Source organism: Lagopus muta, chromosome 4 (genome assembly GCF_023343835.1).
Source record: "Lagopus muta isolate bLagMut1 chromosome 4, bLagMut1 primary, whole genome shotgun sequence".
NCBI lineage: Eukaryota > Metazoa > Chordata > Aves > Galliformes > Phasianidae > Lagopus > Lagopus muta.
Genome location: NC_064436.1, coordinates 30,324,139 through 30,350,596, shown reverse-complemented (window position 1 = coordinate 30,350,596; position 26,458 = coordinate 30,324,139). Strand labels below are relative to the sequence as shown.

The window sequence follows — 26,458 nt, the reverse complement described above, 5'->3', positions numbered from 1 at the left end:
CGCTGTGAGGAGAATCTCTTTTCCCGCCTCCTCCCCGTTCCCGCTTCCGCCCGCCTCTCCTCAGCGCCGCCGGAGGGCGCCCGCGCCTCGTGCTTCAGATACAAAATGGCCGCTCGAGAGCGACTCCAAGCGGTGGGTGCCTTCCCTCTGTGGGAAGTGCAGGTAGGTTAATGGCTGCGAGCTCGAGTCTGGAGGTAAAAATCCTCTCAAGTGAGGAGGGGGCAGGGAAGGGCTTGGATTTTTGACTGCGTTCCGTCAGAGAATTGCTTTGAAGAGAGAAGTGGTGACGAAGCTTCCTCACATCCGAGGGAAGGCTCAGAGCACTAAAAGCCTCCTGCCAGAAACAGTTCACTAATAAAATCAAAGCCTGCTGACTTTTGCACCAGTCTCTTCAGAGCTAAAAATGGTTCTCTGTTCTTGAAGGTGACATATGTGATATATCTGACTGGTATTTTCAGCTCCAGGTGGGAGAGCAGGCACAAAGTCACCAGTGGATCACCTCAGTAAAGGATGTGGGTTGGCTGAGTGCTCTGCCCTGGACTTGGCTTCAGGGGTGAACACACAGGCTTCAATAAATGGCCCCTCCTCTATAAGAGAGTGTGCAAAATGCAGCCTTTCTCTTTCTATGGTGGTTGGAACCTATGAACCAAAGGACTGGGTACTGAGGTCATGTGTTTGAAATATAGAAACCCGAAGTATTTTTCATAACAATTTGTAACTGTGAAGCGAGGGGTTGGCATGCATTTCATCCAGGAGTCAGAAATTGGCTTTGGCAATTTGGCACACATTTTGTTCCATTTACATTGGTAATCTTGATTCTTTGCTATCAGAATTACTCCATTAGTGGTCCAGAACCTAGATGTACTGCTGTTAAAGTTTGTGCTCCTGAATTTGCTAAAAAGACTTTTGCCAGTTGTCCTCAAGGGCCGATTGGCATATACATGCATGTGCATATATATATATATAAAAATATAAATATATAAATATATATATATATATAAATGCACATATATATATATGCACATGCATAGCTTTTCTCTTTTCTGTAACGCTTTCACAGATATCCTGTTTCTGATGACATATCTGGCTGCATACCTTTATAAAACCTAGCTATTTGTTCACTTCTTTGCATTAAAAGGGTGGAATTAATAATAAAAATAAATATGGTTTGTGCTTGAAAAAATAAAAGAGTGGGCCCTTTATCCTTTACAGAATCACTCCTCCAAGGCCAAGAGAGTTATGCTGGAGCAAAACAAGAACATGGCAAGAAAGAAGCAGCTCATCCTGAACTCATTGTCAGCATGCTTGTATGGATGATTTTCTGACAAATCATTTACACTTCTGCCCTTCAGATGTCCAATTCTGAGCTGTTTTGGTGTGTTATTCCTCCTCAGAAGTCTCTTTGGTACAGATGAGGGCTGTATTTTTTTTTTTTTTTTTAATATAAATCACATAATCACGGAAAATAAGACTTGAGAGGTAAGTCATAAATTTTCTTCCTCCTTCCTCTGAGCTAAATAGGAGGAATATTTATTTGAACAAGATGTCGTGTTTAATTTAGCAGCTAAAAATGCAGTAGCATATGTACAAAATGTAGAAGCTGAACTTTTTCTCTTTGATTTCTAGAATTAACCTGATGACTCGCCAGCTCAGAGACTCAGAATTAATAACTTTCTGAATACTTATCAGAATTTTTGCCTCCTTTCTGAAAAGCAAATGCTTGTTAATTAATCTGAAAAATGTTTGCATTTAAGTCAATAGAAACCATTTAAACTCACGACTCTGTTAAAAACCTGTGTTACCCAGAGCACAGCAGATGGGGGCAGTATTGCTCCAGCGAACTTCTTCATTTGCAAAACAAACTTGGAATAAAAGGAGTTCAGTAAAAGTCAGGGCAGCCATCAGAGAGGAGACAATGCTTTTGTTGATGATAAATATAGGGTATGTTCTTGAACTCTAAAAAGTGAAAATGATGACGATTTCTCCTGCTTTAGCAGGAGTTTATTCAAGCTTTGTGTGTGTGTGTGTGGGAGGGGGAGGGGGGAGCAGTACTTTATTGAACCCAGGTCTCTTCTGGGTCCCAACAACAGAGCTCTCAGCTCTGTTCTGAGAGGAGCTCATCAGAGAATTCCTTTCTTCTGGCAAAAAAAGTGCATTTGTACTTGTGTTATGTGAGCTTCTAGCCAGAAGCAAGGTGGGGGAATAAGGGTTTATGTTTAAGATTTCAAAATAGTTATATGTAGGTGACCGATGAATATTGGTTTGTGTTCAACACTGAAATCTATTAATGAGAAGAATTAGCTCTAGCCTCGTGCCCAGAAGTGCTCGTCTGTATTTTGTTAATTCTGCTTTCTTTATCAATAGTGGCTGTGTGTTTTTAAGTTATTGTGCACTGGGTTTGTTTGTGCTGAATCTGGCAGAAGGTTACAATTTAGAGGGGTGGGCCTAGATTTGCTATAATCTCTGGAGTTAAAAAAATCTGTGGGTTTCTGTGGGCATCAATGGGGAGGTTAGATTTGAAAAAGGCAGTTTTCTCGACAAGATGGGAATTGAGATCTGTGAGTAACTGACAGATTTTTAACTCCCACGTGAATGAGATACTGCTGAGGAAGCAGAACAGTATCTGCCAATGCTTTGGGGGCTGTTGATCAGACCATTTTCTTTAGCTTGTCATGGGTTTCTGATGTATGCAAGTACGTTTATGTTAATATTTTTTAGAGCTGAACTGGTATGATAGAGATGACTGAAAGCATTAACAAATGCAAAGGCAATGGGGTGTTGCAGGAGATGCTAAACACACAGTTCTAGTCATACAGCAGCCATTTGGTTTATTACTAATATCACTATATCTAATATCACTAATATGTTGATATGTTGTATAATAATAGTATGACTAATATCACTAATCTGTTATGGTGACAAGAATCACAGTTGTAAGGCTACTGCACATTTAAGTTGCTAAATCTTAACAGAAATCAAATACATTAAAGGTTAAAGGTGCACTCATCAACAAGCATAGTTAGTAAGGATCTCTCAACCTCAATGGGGGAATCTTGAGAGGCATCCCAGTTCAGAAGGAAATCACTGCTGCACAGCCTGCTGCTTCAGCACAGATAGCTCAAATTGGGCTTTCTCCAACTGATGTCTTTATAGCAAAAAGTGTCTCATAGTCAAACTTAAAATCTTATCATGTTGGTTTTGACTCCTCAATTATTCTTTGTTTTCATGGGAGATTTCAGTGGGTCATCTGCGTTAGGGCTCAATCCTCTTTGATTATGGTCATAGTCGTGAGCGTCCACCAGCCATTCTACTATTCAAGCACTGTGTATTTCAAGGAACAGTCACATCAAGGCCTACTGTGGCTCATAAGACTGAGCAAGGCGTATGTCAAGTGCAGGAGTCGAGCGTATCTGTCACAAGGGGGAGAAAACTCTGCACTTGAAATGGTGATGAACTTGATGGTGTTATTGACAAAAATGATTTTATATTTAGTGTGTTGTATTCAGCACCCAAAAGGAACTGTAGTTGTGGAGTAGAAGAAAAAGTACCTCAGAAAAGGTGATTGTAAGTTACTCATCAGCCATTGCCAGCACCATGAGAAAAACAGCTCTTACTGAATATGAGGTGCCAGCAGGCATTAGATACAATGACCAATATTTTTTCTTGGAAGTGAATATAATTCAGAGTTCTTTGTCTTGTTAATACGCTGGCATGTTCTTGCAGTCTTAAATAGTTCTGATGGTTATGGATAGGAGGATGTATGGCCCCAAGAGATGGCTCCTGGAGCCTTAGCAAGGCCTGCAGAGGAACCAAAATGAATTGCTCTTTGTGGTGACTTGGAATGAGGGTTTTTACAGTGAAACACTAGGAGTACTTGAAATCTGATTTGAAGCAAACTGAGGGATGATTTCTGGATAAAAAGAAGCTGTAAGACTGACCATGATGTGAAGCAAATGAAAAATCAGGCCCTGGGAGGGAATTGGAGAGTACAGGGCTCAGTATAAGCAGGGGCTAAAAAAGAAAGAGAAAGGTGTCTTTTCTATATTCCTCCTCTTGATTATCAGGGATGAGAGCTGGGATAAATAGGGCAAATAAAAGGCTGTAGGGCAACTGTGACATCTTAAAAGGAATGGGAATGCAGCAGCATGAAGGGCATGAACAAATGTAAATAGATTTCTTGCTTGAGATTTGCAGCTCTAAGCTTTCCAGGGTCTGAGAGCAGTAGAGTTCATTATAGGTTTATTAACACAAACTCTTCACTGCTTTCAAAGCTGGGAGGAGAAGTGATGTGCATCCCAGGTGCTGTGAGATCAAAAGTGCAGGCACCTTACAGGCACAGGCTGGTATCTGTTTATTCAGCTACACAAGCAGGAAAGGGGGTGGTCTGTGGGCTGCCCTCTTCATCATCCTGTTCAAGTACAGATATAAAATGGAAGTTTTTGTGAACACCTCTAGTGATATATTTTAGGAGTAAAGTCAACGTCTGCTAAAGCAATGAGACAAATGCTAGAGAGCCTACATGTGTAGATAAAATATTAGATGCGCTCAAAATCTTAAACTCTGCATAGTCAGCGGTGACTGCCTGCATTCATAAAAACATCCAAAGTTTTCACTGCTGATTCTTTTTTCAACATATGGGGAAAGCACAGATTTCTTGTGTTCACTCAGTGACAGTGCAGTGTTTGGAGGAAACGACATGTTTAGTGAAGTCAGTGGGTACCATGTGGAAGAAGAACACTTATGAGAGTGAAATTTTTAGTACTGCTCTGCTGTGCTGATTTGGAGCAGGTCTGTTGTGTTTTCAGCAGCTGGCAGTTTGCATTGTTACAATTCCTTCACAAATACAACAGAAGGATGTGGGTTTTGGAGGCATAATAAAAGGGTGAGCCTCAGCTTTTGCACACTGCATTTTAGTGTTGCCTGCTTGATGTGCACGATTGGGCAGCACTGCTTTTCTTGCCTTAATCCATCTCTCTCTCTCTCGCTCACTTCCTCGCCCTCTCTCATAGCAGCAGTTGCTGCAGTAGCTTTGGCAGATCATCGGAGAGAGCACAGAGAATGAAAAGAGCTCAGCTATCGTCTTAACATATTTCCCAAAGGATTAATTTCACCTACTTCTCCTGTTTTGCTGATAGACTTTTTTGCATCGTCTTATTCCAATAAATGTGGGGTTATTTCACATTTGAAACCCCTCAAAATAATTTTTGGAATGGACTTTTTCTCTTATGTTTCCCAAGCTGCTTTTTTTTTTTTTTTTTTTGACAAGTCAAAGAATTGTGTAGTAAGCGGACAATGTAACAGAGCGTGAGAGGAAGAAGACGCTTTCATTCTTTTAGTGCAGTGGCCTGAGGCAAAAAGGCCATTGTAATGGTAAATGGCACGCAGAAAGGAAGAAAAGACTGATAATCAATCACAAATGAAGCATTCGTTTGGATTTTGGCAATTTGCTGGCCAATGGCTTTTAAATGCGTAAGCTTGATTTTTCTTTTGTTGCCCACATACTGAAAAACTTAAATTGATAGACCGAGGACAGGAAGAGAAATCTTTACAAAGCCGTCATGTTCAGAATACCTGGAAATGGGCAAAGCACAGTGCTGCAACAGCAGTAAAAAGTGGCAGTTCCAAAGGAGAAACAGCATTCAGAAGTGCTGGTGGGAAACATTTTTTAACCCATCACCTTGGACTCCAGCTCTGAAGAAAGATTTTCCATCACAGACGTTTCTTGTTTCACGTGTTTGGGGATGGCTCGTGGCCTTCCGGGGAGTTTAATTTGCTGCTTTATTATTCTGTGATTTCCGGAGTCGGTTTTTTGTCTGAGTATGTGATAGAATAGCTGAGGATGTTGGACAATATTAACACCAGCCTATCATCTTCAGAGAGCAGCATAACCCATAGAGGAAGATACGTCTACCTGGAGGCGCGGCTGCAAGGAGGCGCTCCATGGGGATTCACACTGAAGGGCGGACTGGAGAACGGGGAGCCATTAATCATCTCAAAGGTATTTTTAGTATTTTAAATGCAGTGCGAACAAATTCGGAGTTGTGCCAGATTTAAAGGGCAAGAGTTGTAAACTAACACTGTAATGCTACATTTGGCACTGTATTTTTGGCTTGATTTTGAAAACTGTAGAGAACTTATTGAAGTCACCAGGTTTGCTCAGTAGCTGAGCAACATGTGAGAGCTCTCACCACTGTTTAACTATCAAAGTACGTTTTTTGTCCCACAGGAAATATGTTTACTTTTAGAAATTATCTCTATTTCATTGAAGTCTCTTTATGAATTGGAGAAAGAGCTCTCTTTTTTTGTGAGATGACTCAGTTGTCTTGTATCATGAAAACAGCATATCTGGGCATGTTCAGTAATCCATAACAATCTCTTGTGATGTGGGGAAAAGAAAAGAATAATAAATGCTTATACCTATTTGGTTTACATATATGTTATGTTAGCAGTTCACTCACACTATGTACTCTCTGCTTGTTAAAGATCTTCTCAGTATTGTACACCTTCTAGATTTGTGTTCTAGCTGACAAAAATATTTTGAGAAACAAATGAGAGAAAGAGTTCCTCAAAGTCACCATAACCAGGCTTTTAAAAGAACCTGGATGCCTGCAGAAGCAGATCCTTACGACAGTGGATTTTCAAAAGCATCAATTGAATCTGTGAATATTTGAAGTACTTTTTTACCTGTGGCCCTAAAACTGTTTTGGAACTGTGATTTAGGTAATTCCAAAATGTTACTTGTAATGGCTCTAGTCATTTTTCTCCTTTATGTCACCTCTCTGTCCGGCACATTCTTCTTTTTTATAGTGGCATTTATGTAGTGAGCATCTACGTGCATGTGTATTGTCACTTAATCTCATTTCTTCATGTAAACTGGGATGCATGCAAGGGATGCAAATGATCAGAACTGATGTCAACTGAAAGAAAACTAAATCAATGCTAAATCAGTTTTGTTCAAATTCTGCAATTCACTGTGCAGATGAATTGCACAATTTTCATTGACATGAAAATGCCAGTCACTTGAATAGTTCACCTGAAAGAAAATGCTAGCAGTTTGTACATCTGCACGTTGAAAGTGAAAAGGAAGACTTGGATAAACGTTATTTAATTATAAAGAGATTTTGGAGATTTCACTGAACTCTCTTTCTTGCATTACTTTATTGGGTGTAGTTTGGCACTGCTATAGAATGCAAAATTAGTCTCATTGAAATGGTCTTATATTTTTCATTTTATAAACATTGAGGGACTAACACTTCACATTTATTCTTTACATATTGGTTGTGATCGACATTTGTGAGTAAACTGAGAGCTTCTTTTTGCTTTGACATTCTTCTGTGACATAAAAAGCTCTACCCCCTGTGCTGGTTGTTTTTTGTTTGTTTGTTTTTGTTTTGGGGGGTTTTTTTTGGTTGCTTTTTTTTTTTTTTTTTTTTTTTTTAATTGGGGGCAGGGAGGCAGAGAGGAAGAGGGATGGCTCTGGATGCTGAGCATTAATTAATCTATGGGATTTGGTTTCCACAACAACGAGGCCCCTTAATGTCAAACATGCCTGGAGCGTGCATAGTGCCACTGGGAGCTGTATGACTTATGCTTGCATACTGTGAAATAACACTGCAAAAACGTGCATTTTTAAAAAAAAAACTTGGAGTTTCTGCTAAGTTTGTGCTGTCAGTGTGAGCATTTTGCTCTGCTTATGTGTTAGTGACACTGAGCTGGAGAACAGTTTGCATGACAAAGCTGTGCTTTCTGGAATCTGTGCAGCACCTACAGCTGCTTTCAGGTTTCCAGTTTCATCTGAGAAACTCATTTCTTCTTGTGTTTGAATTCTTCTGTGGGAATTCACTGTGCACTCTTTAGAATGAATTGTATTAGTAATGTAGCTGATTCAGTATTATCCTAATTATACTGTGGAGTAGCAAGGAGCTGTGGGAAATAATCAGTTGAACCATGTTACAGGCCAAACCCTCCTGTGCTTACACAAGAGCACTAGCACTGCTCATGCAGGTACAACGTTTCTAAGCAATGTTATCTGTAAATATAAAAAGTATGGATATCAGATTTTCATTCCTGATCATTCAAAATTAAGGTAGGGATTTTTTTCTTTCAACTTCCCAGTCTGTTCTGGCAAATAAATCATATTTACATCCGTTTCAAGGTCTGTTTGCATTGACAGAGTCGTGTTAAATGGCTTCAGTGTAAATAAAAAAGTAGATTTCAGTAAATACTGAAATTGGTACCTATGAAAGCTTGTAGCTCGATTTAAATCAGTGCAACATCAGCATTACAGACTACAGGACAAGACACCAAGTCTGTTCAAACATGATAATTATTTGTAGTCATCAGGAACTGGTGTTCTTTGGGACCCACAAATATAGCAAAACTGTGACCTATATTTTGAGCTGGTTGAAGGTGGTGTTTTAGAGATCTGTCTGCCATCGTTTTGGCAGTTCCTTGCACCAATTGCAAGGTTGTTACAACTTCTCAGCAAAAGACGTCTTGCTGTATAGATGGACTGCAGTGCTCCTGTGCAAGAAGACAGCCTGACTGTATGTGGTTGAGTGCACAGACAGCACACAGTCAAACACGCTAGGAAATGCTTTGCTGAATCAGGCACAGTGCTCAGTGCATCATGGAACCAAATCTAAATCAACTTGTCAGTTGATGGTTGTGCAGCTAACATAAATTTAGGTAGTTAAAACAGATGACCTTTATATACTAATTCTTTTTTGCCTATGGAAGCATAAGACTATATTGAAGCAGTTTGACGATGGCCAATTCAAAGTCTTCAGCACAGGTCTTTTCACAGTCTGTTTTGTTTTAGGTGGAGGATGGACCATAAACAATTTTTTTCTTTTTACATCTGACCCACGTTTCTTCTCTCCATTTAGGAAAACACTTGACATTCCCACTAGTCTACTTTTTTCTATCTTGTTTCTCAACTAACCATATACAGTTCTTCACATGAAAGCTGCTTAAAGGTATTATTTTATGATTCTGGCTGTATAAGACATTTAAAAGAGCATATCTTTAAAAGAGCTCATCTTCAGAAAAAGAAATTTGGAAATGCTAACACTATGTCAGCAAAATGGAAATTCAGGGTGTTGACTGGCCTAGAACAGCACTTAGTTTCTTGGGAGCCTAAGGAAGTTTCTTTTGTCTTCTGGAGCTGCTGGTTACACCACAGGAATTTAGGATTATGTGTAGTGTTCCTGATGTGCCATCTAAGCACACATTTCTGAGGACGGATCCTCAGAAATAAGCTTTGTGGGATTTAAACCATATGCATACCCAGATTTCCATTTGTATATTACTGTTTTGGTTCATTTTTAGCTGTGAAAGCAATGTTACAAATACGAAAGCACTGATTGTTCCAGGCAGCAAAGGCAAACTGGAAACAAAATGTTTATTCCCTCTCTGTTTGCTCTGAGGGTTTTTCAGGTAAGAAACATTATTCAGTATTAACCATTCTGGAGCCAAGCAATCTATTTCTGCAGTCACTTTCTTACTATTATGCACAACCTTTGGAATAGCTTTGGTTGTTAGAGGACTCCTAAATGCACTTTCACTTTGAGCTCCATATTGATCATTGAACAAAAGAGTTATTTCTCTTCCTGTGAAGCACCTAAGGCATTCTCTCACAAATAGCAGCTATCTGGGAATGCTTTTCACTGTGCTGTAGTTCATCAGTTCCCTGAACTCAAAAGGATAGGTCATTTACAGGGACTCAGGCTGGAAGTATGACACAAACTCAGGTTTATCTCTCAGTAGGGATATAGGAAGAAATAAAAGTTTAATAACGATAGGAATAGCTTGGAACAGGGCTTGAGAAAGAGTCCTTAATTCCTTGTTATCAGACCTTGTTGAAAGCCTGGCACAACTTATGGTGCGCTCTGGTCTTCTGCCAGTTACTGCTCTCCAGCAATCAGTGCTTGTTGCAGCTGGATCAGGCTGTCCTCCACCATGCTGCCACCTGAGTGCATATCCTGTAGTAGTTTTGATTGTGATGCCTTGTTCACATTGCTTTCTTTAGTGAACTCGTAGAGCATTTAGCGACAACTAATGAGAATCATCCCACCAATCTTGACAAGACAAAATCCAAAAGACCATTCTGGATTTTATCTGGCCCAGGGATGGACACTTATCCCTGTCTCTGCTTCTGGTCTGACTCCAAACTCTGTAGCACTTTCCCATTACAGTAATCCTGTGAGCCCCATGCAAATGCCCAGAGCCCCTACAGGCAAAATGAAATAGTCTCACAAACTGACAGGCAGTTCCTTTTCACCTGTTCCTCATCCCTCTGTGTAACAATTGCCAGTTTAGAAGTTGTTAGCCTTTCTGTAGGGCTGCAAGCACCAAGGAGATGGATAGTTGATGCTCACATTAATGGGACTTATTTGAAATTGGCAGATTTGAGATAGGCACAAGGATGTGAGTTGGAGCCAGAGGTGCTGTGAGTTCCTCTGTGGTTTTATTTGCTTGTTTGTTTGTTTGAAAGTTTCCATACTCATTCTTGTTTGGATAGACAGACTTCATTTTTCTTATTAATCCCCTAGAATAGCTTAGGCCCTCTGTGTTGTTAATGTTGAAAAATGCTCTTTATTGCTTTTTGTCTTTCTATATACTATAAGTGTGTTGATGAATGGATTCCTTTCAAAGCCATGAACACCTTGTTACACTCATGCTTTCAGCTCTGTTCGTGCATTTAGAGCCACAGGTATGGATGTCATGTATAATATGTCAAGTCCTTAGTCAAGTTTTTTGCGTATAAGAACAGAACAAGATTGGTATGTAAGAATCACCTGTGTGCTGATCTTTTGGTATTCAACTGCATCAGTTGATAAAGCATGGCAGAGTGATGTGCTTGTTGTTCCTTCTCATTTTCCCAAGGGAAAGCAATAAGTGGGCTGTCATTTATCTAGGGTTAAATCATTAAATAGTGCTCGTGCTTGGTCTCAGTCCAGAGGCGGGCAGAAGGGTGACCCTCTGAGCAAAAAGCACCTGGGCCTGCACTGACTGATGTCCTAACAGAGTTGTAGTAAAAAGCTTAAGGACTAAATCAGTTTGGACAACACAAGCAATTTCTTTCTGATTTCCCCTCTCCCCACCCTCCCCCAGATCAGCCTTTATATTTTGCATTGGAGAAAGGTGTTCTTGCCTGCTGATTAGCAGAGGGGTTCACTGTGCAACATCATCCACCAGCATGTCTGACATTTGTTGTTAGACTGGTAATAGATGAGGCAGGTGCCTGGTCCCAGCTGACACAGAGATGTGGTGGCAGTGGACATCCACTTTCAGAGCAGAAGGGGACTGATGCTGTAATTGTTCGAGAAAGTAGAAGGGCAGTTCTTCACTACTCTTTCTTGTTTTTCAGAGCTGAGACTAGGGCCTCACAAAAGGCTGTTGATGCCAGCACATGGGACAGGATTGCCTACCTCTTCTTAAAGCTAGGGAATTGCTTGATGAAAAGGCTTCTATTGTTAGCTCCCTCCATTAGGCTGCCAATCGTTCTTTAGCACAAAAAGACTTCTGTTCACTTCCACAGCACTGAATTAGCAACTACAGACAAACTGGCTGACTGATGTAAGTGGTACCTTGCTTAGCGCTGGTGCTGCCCCAGTAAAGGCAGTAGGAGCTTTTCAGATTGAAGACAGGAGTAGTGTCAGCTGGTCTTTTATTCACCATGATGACCCCATCTTTTGGGAATACCTTGCTTTGTCCTTATTAACAAAGATCAGCAAAGGTGAATTCTGAGATTCACAGACAAGTCAGTGATGTGCCTTTTGTGAACATGCATGTGGAAGAAAATTGCCCTTGAAAAGAGTCATACCTCTGTGCTAAGAAGAAGAAGACTGATGGATGTCTGTCATGACCTGGCCTGTCATGCTTTATAGTTACTTCCTTACCAGGGATCAACCCAAACAGCAAAATTTCAGTCTGAATCCATGGAGATACTTTGTCTGAAAGACCAGGTTTGCATCATTGCCCTGCAACAATATGAATTGCAGAAAACCATGTGTAGTGTAATCATAGAATCACAGAATCATTAAGATTGGAAAAGACCACTGAGATCATCTTGTCCTGCTGTTGTCCCATCGCCACCATGCCCACTGACTATATCCCTCAGTGCCACGTGGTTGGCTGGGACCCAGAAAGAAGGAGAATAGGTCAGGTAAATTACCAGCTGAGGGCATAGCGTGTCAGGATCGAGGTTTTGGGTATTATGATCCTGGACAGGCCTTTGAGAGACCACATACCTGGTCTCTCAATGGTGTGTAGCAATAGGAGAAGGAGTTACTCCATATAAACATGTGGATTAACTTCTTTATGGTACGGGTGATGGAGCACTGGAACAGCTGCCCATAGAGGTTGTGAAGTCTCCTTCTATAGAGATGTTCAAGACCTGCCTGGATGCCTATCTGTGTGACTTACTGTAGGGTATCTGCTTTAGCTGAAGGGTTGGATTTGATGATTTCTCGAGGTTCCTTCTAACCTCAGCAATTCTATGATTCCGTGATGGTGATTCCACCACCTCCCTGGGCATCCTGTTCTAGTTCACTGCCACTCTCTGAGAAGAATTTGTTCCTGATATCCAACCTGAACCTCCCCTGGCACGATGGCATCCTTGAAAGTAACAGAAAGATTTAATAGACAAAATATTTTATTCTCAGGTTCCCGGTCAGAGAGGAATCATGTGTGATTAAAAACAGCATGTAATCCTTTGGGTCAGTAAACAGAGCCTTCATAAATCCTGCAGTGGCTTTAGCTTATGTGAAAGAGATTAATTAGAAAAAATGCCATGTGTCCCTGTTCACTTGGCTGTAGCAGGTGTAATCATAGTAAAGGTTTACACTGATCCTAGAATGAGAAGCAGAGAATGCGCTCTTTAAATCACTTCTGCAGATTGTGCAGAAGAACTGCTTGCTTGTGGAAGACTCCACTAAACTCAGCCTTTCTCTTACTTCTTGGAAGCTCAAGACATAGGAGGAAAAACCATCACCAATAATAGCTGAGCTAATCTCATCTCAAATTTCATCAGTGTTTGCTTTTCAGGATCTTCTGGTAGAGCTCAAAACGGTGAAGCATAAATCCAGCATGGATCTACTGTGCAGAAAGTGCTCAGACTTAGGGAAAGATCTTTGAAAGAGAAAATGAGATGAATTGTAACTTGCTTGCAAGCAAGCATTGGGGGTCAGAGAAAAAATGTACTGAGGCCTTTGAAAATACATCACTGAACCACAAAACCTTTGCCACTTAATTGCGTGGATACAAAGCCTTGAGGGGACTTCCAGCTGATGTCAGTGAAAAATATCCAAGACCAGTGTCAGAAAACCCTAAGAAGTGTTGATATACATCAACCCAGGAGGTAAATCTCTCTTCCTCACTTGAGACTGAAGACTTTGGATTTGAGCATGAACAAGAACTGACTGGTGTTCTTCCAGCACTCTAGAGGCTTTGGGCTGTATTTCTGGTGCTGCCTAGGGGAAGCTTGCTTTTCTTGTCTGACCCACACCTGCCATTATGTGTAGAACAGGGAATATCTGCTTTACACACAGGCTACCAGCTACCATATCTGTCTCATCCAAACGGTTCCTGTATCCTTTGTTGGTCCACTGAAAACCCTTAATTCATTTAACCAGATCCTTGTTTTTAAGGAGATCTGGACTGTGTAGTTCAGATGGATTTGCCAGAACCCCAGCTCCTTAAAGAGACACAGAAGTTGTTCAATATGGTCTGTGACTGTGTATCGCGCTCCCAGAGTTACAGTGAGAAAAACACCTTCTTACTGTACATTTGTTTCATGTAATGAAAGGCTAGCGTAGGGTTCATTTGTGTGGCTGAGCTGGAAATAGTGTTCCATATGTCGGCGCTGCCTAAATCTGTTTCCACAAGTCTTGCTACTTTGCCATGAACTTAAAATAAATAAATAAATGGTGCTAGTGTTCTTGGTCAATTGAAATCAGGAGAAGGACAACAGGAACAGACAAGGCCAGCTTATCCAGGACACAGCTTGTTAACATCCTAGCTGGTATTCGAGCATAATACTAATTTTTCACACTTGCATTAAAAAATCCCATCAAAAAAAGCCCTCAAACCTCAGTGATGAATGATTCCTGCTGATAAGAAAATCACTGTGCTTAAATTCATTAATAGAATAGGCAGTGGGATACATTTCAAAGCACAGGGTGAGAAATAAGCTCCCAAATCCCATTAAGAAATAACAGGATTTATGTGCATTCCTCCCATATACTAACTTTCTCCTTTGGAAACATCTTGTGCTGAGTTGGTGCCATTTTTCAGGCAGGTGCAATGTTTTGCAGTTCCCACAGACCCCTCCAGATAATCTGCCAGCCTGAAAGCCACTCTCTATTCTCACTCAAGAATGGGGATTTTCCAATGTATGGCTGAATGAGGAGTTTAGCTGACAAATGTCATAGCTCCATGTTCTACAGGGTTTCAGTCACACATTCTACAATGATGCAGTAAGCAGTTTTGTCCTGTCCATCTCAGCAGTTAAAATGTTTTAAATACCAGGCAACAGAGATAAAAGAGGTGCTGCTATTTGATAGCCATTATCAACACTGCCTTATTTTCTGAATGTGACATGAATTGTAAATGTGCAATTTAGGATATTGAAGTTTTCAGCCTTTTTTTGTATTGTTGGTGGGGTTGTATTTTATTAGCAGTTACAGGGTTTTTGCCTTTCTGGTGAAGGCAACTTTTTGAAAATATGTCAAATCTTCACATTTGCAATTATTTATAAGAGTTTTTGTGACTTGTTTTGCTTTTAGAGGCATAGATAAATGCAAAATATTAATTCCTAGATAAAAGTAAAACTGAAATATTTAAGAAATGGCAAATGGATTCATTTCAAAGTGCAAAATGGAAACAGTTTCATGGAGCAGAAAGAGGCCAGAGAGGTCTCCAGGATCCCTGAAGATGATGTAGATGAAGATGATGTAAGATGATGTTGTAGTAAGAAATGTTTTTTTTGGAAGAACTGAAAGAGCATCCAGTCCACTGCGTGTTGCAGAAAATTTTCTAACGCCTGTAGAGTAATACTGGCTTCATGATAAGGAACATTGACTGTAGTCATAGAGAAGTTTTTTTCTTGATTTTCTACTCAGGTTATAATCAGCTTTTCTACCATGACAATGTCAGCAGATGACAGCTGAAAACTAGAGTCACTTTGTGCTGTTTATGAGCGTATTAAAAAAAATATCTATTGCAGGGGGTTCCAAATGTATAGTTGTGCTAGCCTAGATGCAGTATAAAAGAATATAAATACAGCAATGAGTGAAGGTGAAGCAAGGATTAGCGAGTCTGCAAAAAGCATCAATGACTTTGCAGCTTTAATAATTATTTTGCTTGGCGTCTGTGTCATTTTATGTTCAATTTACAGATGTTTACAATGGCACATAATTGTCAGAATATTCACGTCCTTGAAAAATTGTGCTGGTGCTGGAAACATTCTTACTATGTGTGTGTTTGTTTGTTTGTTGTTTTTAAAGTAAGCATTATTTAAATTTAGAAAAGTGGATTTTTCCCTTATGTCAGGCCTCAGATTTTCATTTGTTGTTCGATGACCTAACTTGTCAGTGGACTGAGAGAGCCACATTTCTCAGATCTCAGTCTCATAGAAACTGGGGAATGAGCGGATGGAGTTCAGACCTAAAGGTCTGGCTGTTTTCCAGGAGCAGATATATGGCAGAACGCATTTCAAGTTTCAAGAGAGAGAGTTGTAACAGAGAAAGAAGTGCGAAATATTTGGACACAGAAGATGGGGTCGTGGGGAGAGATCTTCATTTTATCAATGCTCCCTCATTCTCCCTCCTGCCCTGCTTCACTTCATGTTAGCCTAAAAGCAGTTGCCAACGTTGACTGAATAGTGTCAGCACAGAAGGGATGCAACCACTGACCTGACTATAAGGCAACAGCAAAAGGTTAGAAGAATTAGTCTTGTACAATAGACTTGTATTAATAGTTGTATTGTGGTGTTGTTGGCACAAACTTTGCAATTAAATAAGTTGTTGGCACTCTTCCCTAGGTTAAATTACTACTACTGTTCCCCCTGCTTGCAAGTCAATGAATACAGCACTTTTGGGGAGGCAAGTTCAAACATTTTTGTTCTTCTGGGACTCTGCACATTTCTGATGTCAAGCTAAGAGGTTTCTGCAGGCTTTCCAAGTAGACTTCTGTTGTTATGCCTCTGCAAACAGCCCATGCAAACTAATGCAAAATTAGCTAAGCTGGGAAGGAGGTGGGTGAGAGGGAAAAGACTGATGTAGAACCTAATGCCCTTGGAAAGAGTTCCCTCTTTCCCTTATGCCTGGACCTGGGGATGCTTCCTAGTACTGGGCTATTGTTGCAGGGGATTAAGTTTCCATCACAGCTTCATCAGGGGTAACTCACCCTTTTTGTCAGCCCAGAAAGTCAGCCACAGACACAGGCTATCCTTGCCTAGTCCTCTCCAGAAGTACAGAGCAGCTTTTTTTTTTTCCTCCTGCAATTGAATTTGGCCTATCTGTCAGTGGCAATTGAGTTTGGCCAAGGGACCCAGGGCAAACTGTGTGCAGCTGTGCAAGGGACACTAAGTACTAAGTACTACTGGGAGTAGTACACCTCCCAGACAGTACTGCTTGTCTGGCAACTTCATACTTGCAATTTATTGATGTTTCCTTCTGTTTTAGGAAAAGGAGTTATTGCACTTCTTCCCAAGTCTGATTAATTCTCTAATGTAGTCTATCAAAACAACACCTATGTCCCTATTTATTCAGTATGGAGTAGACCTAAAAATTGCCCTTCCCCCACATAAAACCGTATCATAACTTTGTTTTTTCTACAGAGTTATCATCAAAGCTGGAGTCACCTGCAATCTGACTTCCTTTCCTGACCTACATAAAGATAAAGGGTTAGATGCAGCCTGGTCCTTTGGGGTAGCACGCTATAAACAAAAAGCCTGGAAATGCTTCAGTCTCGGTGTCCCAGTGGCTGGTTTTGAAAAGCAGCAAGAATGTGTGGAGACTGTGCTCCTGTATGAGCTGAGAAAGTTGTGTGTGCTTCCTAAGAAGAAAAGACTAACAGTATACAGAAAAAAAAAAAATTAGAATTTTAACATGGGTTTTCCTGAATACTACTTTTTATTTAGTCCATCATCAAATGCTAATCATGAACTGTGCTTAGGTTTCCCTGCTCACCAATTACATTATCTTTTTGTAGCTTATATTGATGTTTAATAGAGATTGATAGAGAGTGAGCCATGAGCACAACAATGGAGTTGGGAGTCAGGAGAAAGGAGTAAGCAGAAACAAAAGTAAGTGCGCTTGAGTAGCTCTGCATCACTACATCTTCTTGTGCATCTCATCGGCTGCTTAAACAAAAGGTTCCTCTACTGGCTGGAGCTGAAGAGAACCAGGGTGAGCATCTATTGTTCTATATCTTTTATTGTTCTTGAGCTGTGATCTTGTCAGCTCTCATTAGCCTAACGGGCTGGACTGTGTCAGTCCTTGGATGGGAGACTTTGAAAAGCAACAAGAAATGACACAAAGTGGTTCAGCGCGTATTCCTATTCCCCCCACTGACCCATCAGAGTCTGAGACAGAGAGGGTGTGATAACACTGCTCTGTGAGACACTCTGGCTTTTGGCAATGAAGTATAGCAGAATGTCAGTGTCAGGTTTTACTAGAACAAAGTTGTAATCCCACAAACCAAATTCTAGTTAGAATAACTTGCATATGGACTGCAGTGCCATCCTCTTGTTTTTCCTTCCTCTAGAGCAGGTAAGGTGGTGAATGGCTGTTGTGAGAAGTTTTGGTTGCAGATGGCTGCGCTCGGTGAAATGCCTGTATTTATTTCTGTGTATAAATCCGTGTGTGTGTGCCTGTTTGCTGATAATTTGTAATCACTCAGTGCCAGGGTGCAAAACAATGCAGCTTTGGAGCTTGGTCAGAATATACCTCGTAAAGTAGCTCTCTTGTTGTTTTGATGTGTTTTAGTGGGCAATACTGTGGTAGCTGGGCGGTTGGATTTAGGTGATCTTACAGATGTTTTCTGACTTTAATGATTCTATGATTCTGTAAAACTGAAAGGTAATGCATAACTGGATTTGGAGGGTATCTCTGCAGAACAGTTACATTCTTCTCTTAAATCAGAGTTTATTAGTGAGAGGGCAAGCTAGTGCAAAAAATTGAGATGTGAGAGTTAGAGGAAAGGACTAAATAAAAAATTCCTTGCTTGCTTAATGCTTGTTTAATGCTTCAAACATTTTAATGGTGAGAGAATGCGAGTGGAGCTAGTTGAGTGGGCTATCCCATGCAACAGTCATCTCAGTTTTAAGTCATCTTTATAATTCCTAGAGGGTTGTAGTCTACCCTTGTGCTTTTTGTGACTTTTCATAGACCAGGCTGAATGTTCAGCCAAATGTCTTTAGATAGTTGCTGGATCTTCAGTACTCAAGAGTGAGTGTCTGCTTTTAGTTAGGGTAAGTTGAAAATGGTAGCACTAGCTTGCCCTGCCTAATAAAACCATTATCTTCCCTTATGTTTGGGGCTGCGGCGTTCACACATGGCCTGAAGCACACAAATGAGCCCAATGGCAGTTGGATCTGAGTGCCAGTGCAGCAAGGCTCCCTACAAACGTGAACTATCATTGAGCATCCTCAGCAGCAGTGCCTAGAAATTTGCAAGGCAAGTTTATTGTACCAGGGTAGATGTTAAAAGTAATTCAAGGTGGGAATGAATATCCATTCTAAAAGGTGGTAATCAGGGAGACAGGTGAGGAGGCCCAAGAGGCTCAAGTGAGAAAGACACCTCTGCGCACATGGGTCTATGCCTTCCTAATCTCTGCATGTATTCCCACAAACTCCCCATCCAAAAAAAAAAAAAAAAAAAAAAAAAAAAAAAAAAAAAAAAAGAAAGAAAAAGAGAAGATGGACAAAAGGAAAGTGTGGTTGTCTCATAGCTGCTCAACAGGCAACTCTGAGATCCTTCTGGCAAGATCAACTGAAGCTGCATTCATCATTGTTTGGCCTGTGTCACCCAGCTGGTCGGGTCAGAGAGCTTCTCTGACCTGAGCCCACAAGTGATGGACAGGTCTGTAGAGGGCATTATCACAACATAATCACATGGATTGAAAGGAAGGCCATGTGCCTTTCTTAACTTTTTTCTCCCCGTTCTCCGAATCTTTAGGGTAATACATCTTTTCTTATTTTCCTCTGAATTCATTAAAGCTTCTGTTATGTAATAAGGTCTTCAAAGCAAAATATGGCCTGGAGTGTAATAATGGAGCTCTTCCAAAGGTCTGCAGAAATTCTGTTGGACTGTTAAAAGATGGATTAATCATGGTCAGAAGTACTTCCTGCTGGGTTGTAGTGTGCTCTCTGATTTCCTCTATCCCTTAGGCATTAGTGGAAATTCCAGCTGACTAAGAGCTAAGTGTTTTTTTTGCTGGTTTAAGTTAGCTAAATCGGTTTTGAAATAGACCAGAGGGTCTAAGTTCTTAGTGGTATTACTGCTTTTGCCAAAACCAACAGCAGCCAGAAAGAAAAATGCTGGAAACTCAAAGAGCCTGGTCAGGAAGGGACAGAGGAGAAATTCTGCTGGTCTCTGGACTTTGAAATTCCTTTTTTATTTTGTGTATTGCTTGGTTAAAGGAGAGTGTAGGAGGAGATGCATTTGAAGAAGGTGATATTATGGATTTACTGTTTTTATTTAGGGTCAAACCATAGGGTGTTAACCGTAGGGTGAAAAATATTCTGTATTACATGTAAAACCTAAAGAACAGAGAACTGTGAAATCTTGGTTTTATGAGGTGACCCTTACAAAAAGACTAGTTCTTATGTGTCCTGAACCAAAATTATGGGAAAACAAAAAGCAAAGAAAATAAATCAGTGTTTGAACTGTAAAGTTTTGCCTGACCTTTTAAAACAAAGGAAGGTGAACTCTGACATGAAAATAACAACTGAAAACAACAGTGAAATTTTCTACTATAAAAACGTCAAAGTTGAATGTTTCCACCCTCTCAAAGTAACCTTTCAGCCCTGCCTTCGGAGATGAGCACAATTTATTGCATTTAACCTGAATATGGAAGCAGCCTTGTTCTTGCCGCTCAGAATCGCATTACGGCAGTGTTAGTACTTGCTAAATACGATGCCCTGCTCTTGTTATGATGTGACTTTCAAACTAAAGCTCTGATTGAATGTGGGTGAATTTGCACTTCATACAGCCTGTCTTGGTGGCTTTTTTTGACATTTTGTGTTTTAGTGAAAATGAGCAGGAACTTGCAGTGGTCCTCGTTCATGACCCATTTAGAAGTGCAAGGCACCTACTAAGCTTCTGGGAAAATGTAGGTAGCGAGTAGAATTGCCAGGAAGGAGTGAATGTGGCCGTATTCCTGGATATTATTCCAGCATATTTCAAATTGTTGTTGCAGTTGTCATGTCTGAAATACATCTTTTATCCAGGAATGTAATGATATCCACCAGTCTGTGTGCTTACTCTAAAAAAGCAACAAAAAACCTGTGTGGACTATAGCAGCAACAGTGATGGCTGGGAATCAACCTGTGCAGTATAGATCGAGCTGACAATAGTGCTTACTGGGACATGAACTAGAGGAAGTGTGTCTCAGATCAGCATGTTCTTGAACGCATCAAGAGCTGGCACAGTGCATTTTGTGCTCATACCTGCTTTCTGCTCCTCTTACAGCTTGCCACGTCTCCTCCAAACACAAGCATCACTGTGAGGGCAATGAGCAATGAGGCATTGGCTACTGATAAGACACATACCCTGTTGCCAAAAACTGTATTAAATTAAGGGAGTGGCAGTCAGAAAATCAATACTGGATGACAAATGTAGACTTGGTTTTGTTATGCAACATTGCTAGCATTATTACAGTGTGAGAGGTGTCAGGAGAAGAACCTTAAAACACAAAGGCATTCAGGATTGCAGGTTACTGCTTCCTGGTTTCATACAAAGAACTGTTTTTTTCTAAGAGTGTCATTTTTCTGCTTGCAAGAAATACTGATTGATTTCGTCCTTGGCTACTGACACAGCTTTGCAGTGGATAACAAAAAATGTTTTATGAGCCCCTTTATCCACTGTAGACTGTGCAGTAATGTGAATCAAATAGGTTAGTCAGCAGGTCAGAGATACAGGTGAATGAATCCTTTGATATTTTTGCACTTGGGAAGTTACGTTTGTGAGGCATTGCTCATATTTAAGGAGAAAATAACTTTTAATATATTTAATTTACCGGTGATTCTAAAAGGGATCTTCCAAGTGGTTTCTTATTTGAAAAGGTGTCTCCACATGAGTAGTTGCCTCTTGAACAGATGTTACTGATAAATAAAAATATTCACAGGATAAATATTTACAGATTAACATTTTGGATGTGTACCTTTAAGCTGCTTAGAAAAAAACATTCTGCACTGGTAAGCATTATCCTCTCTGATGTACACATTGCAAGGCCGGGACTGGAAATGACTCATTTCATGTCAAGAGTCAGTGTCACCTCCTCTAATCCTCGGGTATGTTTGCAATGAAACACCTGCTGGCCGACATCCATGCACCATGCTCCTGTTCGGAGACCCAGCAATTGCGCAGGAGATAACTATTTTTCTTTCACCGAGTTATTTGGAATATTTTTATTATTCTATTTATATGCTGTAAACAGTGTGGCATTGTTGAGGAATGCTTGGGAACAGTCATGCAAACACAAGACTGTAGAACTACTGTGCTCTCACTCCATTTCATGTGTAATGCAGTCATCAGAGGGGCTTCATGGCAATTTGTGAAGCGCTGGCCAGCTGCAGGAATACCTATCGTATTCCTACACTGCATTGCCAATCATATCCTAACCCTATACTGCCCTGCCAGTAAGTTACACTGCCAAAAATCTACAGGAAAGATAGAGGAGGAAGATATTTCTCTTTCCTAATTATTATTGATAACTGAAGCTAAGTGAAAAAATGGATTTTCAGGTCATCAGATGTTAAAAAGACCCACTTACAGTTGATCCAGATGCCTCATTTCAATAGCATCTTTATTGATTCACAGAAATTACTTCAGCATCTTCTAAATCAAAGCAAATAATAAAATTTGAATTTAAGCTGAAGAAATGAAACTTTTTGTTTTAAAGATAATGAAAGATTTAGCTCTAAACAGAAGGCCAAGAAGGAGACCTTGTGCACTGCGCCTAAGCTCTTCACCCCCCAGCCCTGACTGCCAAAACCTTGTTATTTCAACTATTTCAAATAGCATTCCAAATAACTGCTACGATTTAGAAGTCTCTAAATCTAAGGGTAGCACTAATCCAGGGAAAGAGGTTTTATTAGTGTTAGGCCTTGTCTGAGCAGCTTGTGAAAAAGAAACAGTTTTTCTGAAAGATTTTTCCACAGCTGAGATAGCAGATTAGACAGCTGAGGACCCATACTGACTCTTCATACTGGGCAGCTGGAGCTACCTGCATGCTGGCATTCAGCAAGTTCCTCTAGCAGCCTGCAGAAGTGGAATGTGAAGAGAAATGGAGTTTCTGCTGAACCTTAATCTCAATTAGTGAGCTGGCTGTAATTATGAGCACGTGAACAGTACCCTCAAGGGCTGGCTGCCTACCTCCCCAAGGCTTGCCTTGATTGAGGAGTCATTGCATTTAACCAACTTGGCTCGTGCTAAGGTTAACTGAGGACAGCTGCTGTATACAGGATGCTGGCGCGCTCCTCTGTAGCCTCTTGCATCTCTTCCCCATGTGGAACATGAGAACAGTTTGAGGGATATTTGAGAGGAGGATGGGAGTGCAGCCAGATCTATGAGAACTGTGCGTGTGTGTGCTAATGAGGCCCAGAGGTGATGCCAGCCAGCTATCTCAAAGTGCACTTTACACATGAGTGCACCAAGAATGCACCAACTATTCAACAATAACAAGTTTTTATAAGCACACGTTTCTGACCACGTCAAATTTTGTTTCCCCTTCAGCTTCTAAAATCCATGGAATTTGACAATGGGGAAACAATCACATTTGAGAAGAGCTTGTCCAAAGGAGAATTCACATTTCTTCCCAGCTGGAGCCTGAACCATTTCTTGGCTTTTTTAAGACAATATCACACATTCCTAAAACAAGACAAAAAGTTTAGAAGAAGAAAAATTAGTCTGAAAGATTAGAAAATAAAATGTCCTTAGAGAGTTATATTAAACATGGAGAATCAACTGCTCTTCACAACTGCAAAAGCAAAACCAGATTTTTTTTCTCACAGTTTTGGATAGTAGAGTTCTATGAACACACAACTGAGATCCAGTCTATTCTCATCTCAGAAATCTCATTATCTTTATAACATTACTTGTATAGGTGAGAAAAGTGTGTTTAGGGGTAGAGATAAGATGAGCAAACAGAAAAGAATCATATTCTTAGATATCTTGAGCACCCCAAACAGCACCAGAGGATAATGAGGTGCCCAAAGGGTGCTCATGCTGAAATGAGAGGGAAATCTGGCTGCTTCTCAACTGGAGAAGATGTGCTGGGAGCAACATCAGTTCTTCTGTAGAAGATCATTGGTGAGAGAGGCTCAACAGCATCAAGAAGGGGCAATGAAAAGAAATGGTGCCTGGGAGTGAAAAGAGAATTGTTATCAGGGAAATGCTAAAAAGGGGGAAAAGAACTCAGGAAGCAGAACTGCTCAGACTTCCTTTTCATTGAATGATTTTTCATTTACTTTGGTTATAATTCACATAACGAAGGCAACAGAATTATTCACTTGACTGAGCTGAACAGGCTGTGCCAGGCCTGAGCTGGTGTAAATCAGCATTGCTTCATTGACGTCACCTTCACGTAGGTTGCTGGGCACCTCTTCTTGCCTCTTAACACCATCCTTCAGTTCACATTGCCTCTCATAACTGCTCGTTCCTTAGTTTGTTACTTAGTTGTAGAAGTGCTGCTGGGCTTGAAGTAGCCTTCTGATTATGGGGAAGTTGTCCTCATAGTGTCAGGAACAAGATGCCATCCTTGAAGCAGAAAACAGCTCTGCTATTGACTCTTTTTTGTCCGCTTTGTCCTCATTGCCTTCCTGAATGAAGTGTTAAGTACAGGAGATGAATGCAGTGAAATCTAATTTCCCACACTTACAGTACTATATCAGTTTACCACAATAACCTCTCTCTGGAAAAATAAACATTAGCTCAGGAGAAAGCAAACTGTAAAATACAAAGAGATGAAATATTAAGGAAATTGTGAGAAATCACTTGAGCTTGTATGGTAGCACTTAACTTTCTCACCCCAAAGACTTAAGTGAGATGGACAGAGTTACTGAAACTCACTAACCATGGAATCATTGTTCTTTTCAAACTTCTCCGACATGGTGATTGATACTTCAAAAACTGCATGGAAACTGAATGGAGATGAACAAATAATAAAAGTGAAATCAGATTACAGAGCTGATCCCTTTTTCACTATATTTTCCATGCAGTTTAATTCCTGGGCAGTGAGGGAAGTGGTATGGCTTAAGAGGAGGAGCCCTGTGGAGCTTGTCCTCAAAATCTGGATCCATTTCTTGCTGCCTCTCACTCCATCTCTCACTTTTGATTTGGGGCAGGCAGAAACTCCAGGCTGTTGAGGGTCAAGGTCTGCCACAACAGCCTTTCTATCTTAAACAGTGACTATATACAGTGACTGCAAGCAGTAAGGTGTGTAAATTACTGAGTTGGGTTTTCCAATAACTTTGTGTTTATACAGTATTATTTTTGTGATGCAAAATACTGCTGAACATCAGAGCAACCTCCTATGGGACAGCATGCAGTTTTCAGGCTGAGAATTCATATTATCAGCATATGTCTTTACAGTTCAAGACATAAACAAAATGCTTACTTAATTCTGGCTGTGTTTAAAGTCTTTAACCCAACCACCATCATTACATATAGAATACCAGGTTTTGCTGTAGAGTGGAATTACAGATAACCTAACCCTGTTGTCCTCAGCTCTTAATTCCTTTCTAGATCTTTCAAGGCATTTGCTGCCTATTGCTGCTCCTTGCTCAACACAGGCTTTTAAAGGTCTGTTGAGTGCATCTATGAGGGACATTATGAACCATCAGAGTGCTGGAATTCTGCTCATGGAATCGTTCTGGAAAGACTCTGAAATAGCAGTAGTATTTCTTCTGCTGCTCACTGATGTAACTGAAATGGAATTCGGTTCTTGCTATCTGAGTGTGATGGATGAGCATTATAATCTGCTTAGAGAAACTGGGAGATGGCAAAGTGATCTGAGGACAGCCTTTTGGAACTGGCCAATATCCCAAATCTGTGCTATGGCAATAAGAGACAACATTTTTTCATATGAGCTGTTTCTCTCCCAGCAACAGGGGAATGACCTTTTCCCTGCCTGATACACCTTTGTTTCATGCCTCCCCTGTCTTTTTTTGGGCTATTGCCAAATATTTTGAATCCTAGTATTTTGAATTAGCTGGTGATGAGAGAAAGAGTAGTGGGAGCTATGAAGGGGGGAACTTTCACAGGATGCAGACGCCAGACCTTGGGAAAAAGCCTGTGTCGCTTTGGGATGGGATTTAAATTACCTTACTCCTTCTTTAGGTTAAACAGCAGCAGTTTGAACTTATTCAGCACTCTGAGATCATTCTTTCCCAGGATGAACAGTCTCTGCCTTGAAAGGGTGGATGAGAACTGGAGCAAAGCAGTTAGGGTTGGAACCGAGGAAGATGACAGAGTACCACTGTCATCTATGACAGGTTGCTTCATAGGCAGTGAAAGTCTCACTGGACCATTACGTCTGTGGAAAAAGATTTTAAAAAAGAGGAATTGTATGGGTAAAGTGGAATTCAGTATTGCTTACAGAGATAAAATATGATGGTCTTTACTTTGTGTTCACAAGAGAAACACGGTTTATGCTGAGTAACCATGTGACCTTTTTTCTTAGAACCTGGGTCATTTTTTGCCTCCTTCATAATCCCCATGAAGGCTTCCTGATTAATCAAATTAATCAAATACGGTCCATGTAGAAATGGTTTCCAAAGGCCAGAGCTTTAGCTGATGTAAATCAACACATTGATTCTACTGTAATGACACCAGGTTTTCAGCTAAGAAATAGGCCTGTGTTTTTCTTTCAACCTTTATTTATCTGGAGTGAATAATATGTCCCTAATGTACAAAACCAATTATTTCAGGCATATTGCTCTCTCACAAAGGAAAGGCACGGGAATCCTGCTAGGCAGCATTAGATATGAAGCTCAGGAATAATGTTGAGTAGAAATTTTGGGAGAGAATGATTTTCTAGCTGACTTTTCAAGCTAGATCCTTTGGAAAATTCACTTTCATAGTTGCAATGTGGGTTTCCTGCCTTGCTCTGCACACTGAGGAAGATTGGCAGCAAGACTGAAGTGGGGTACGCTGATATGTTTGTTCTCAGGAAGCTGGCTTATGGAGATAGATATTCAGCAGGAGGGAAGCAAAGTCAGAAGTGATGC

At 40.6% G+C, this 26,458-nt stretch overlaps 1 protein-coding gene across 1 annotated transcript in view; it reads left to right on the top strand.

Annotated features, from left to right (window-relative positions):
• The first annotated feature begins 5,839 nt into the window (after positions 1-5,839).
• SHROOM3 (shroom family member 3) overlaps positions 5,840-26,458 on the top strand; it is a 135,362-nt gene continuing 114,743 nt past the window's right edge. The window contains exon 1 of the mRNA XM_048942027.1: positions 5,840-5,998. Within this exon, the coding sequence (XP_048797984.1) occupies positions 5,840-5,998 (159 nt within the window). The remainder of the gene's footprint in view (positions 5,999-26,458) is intronic.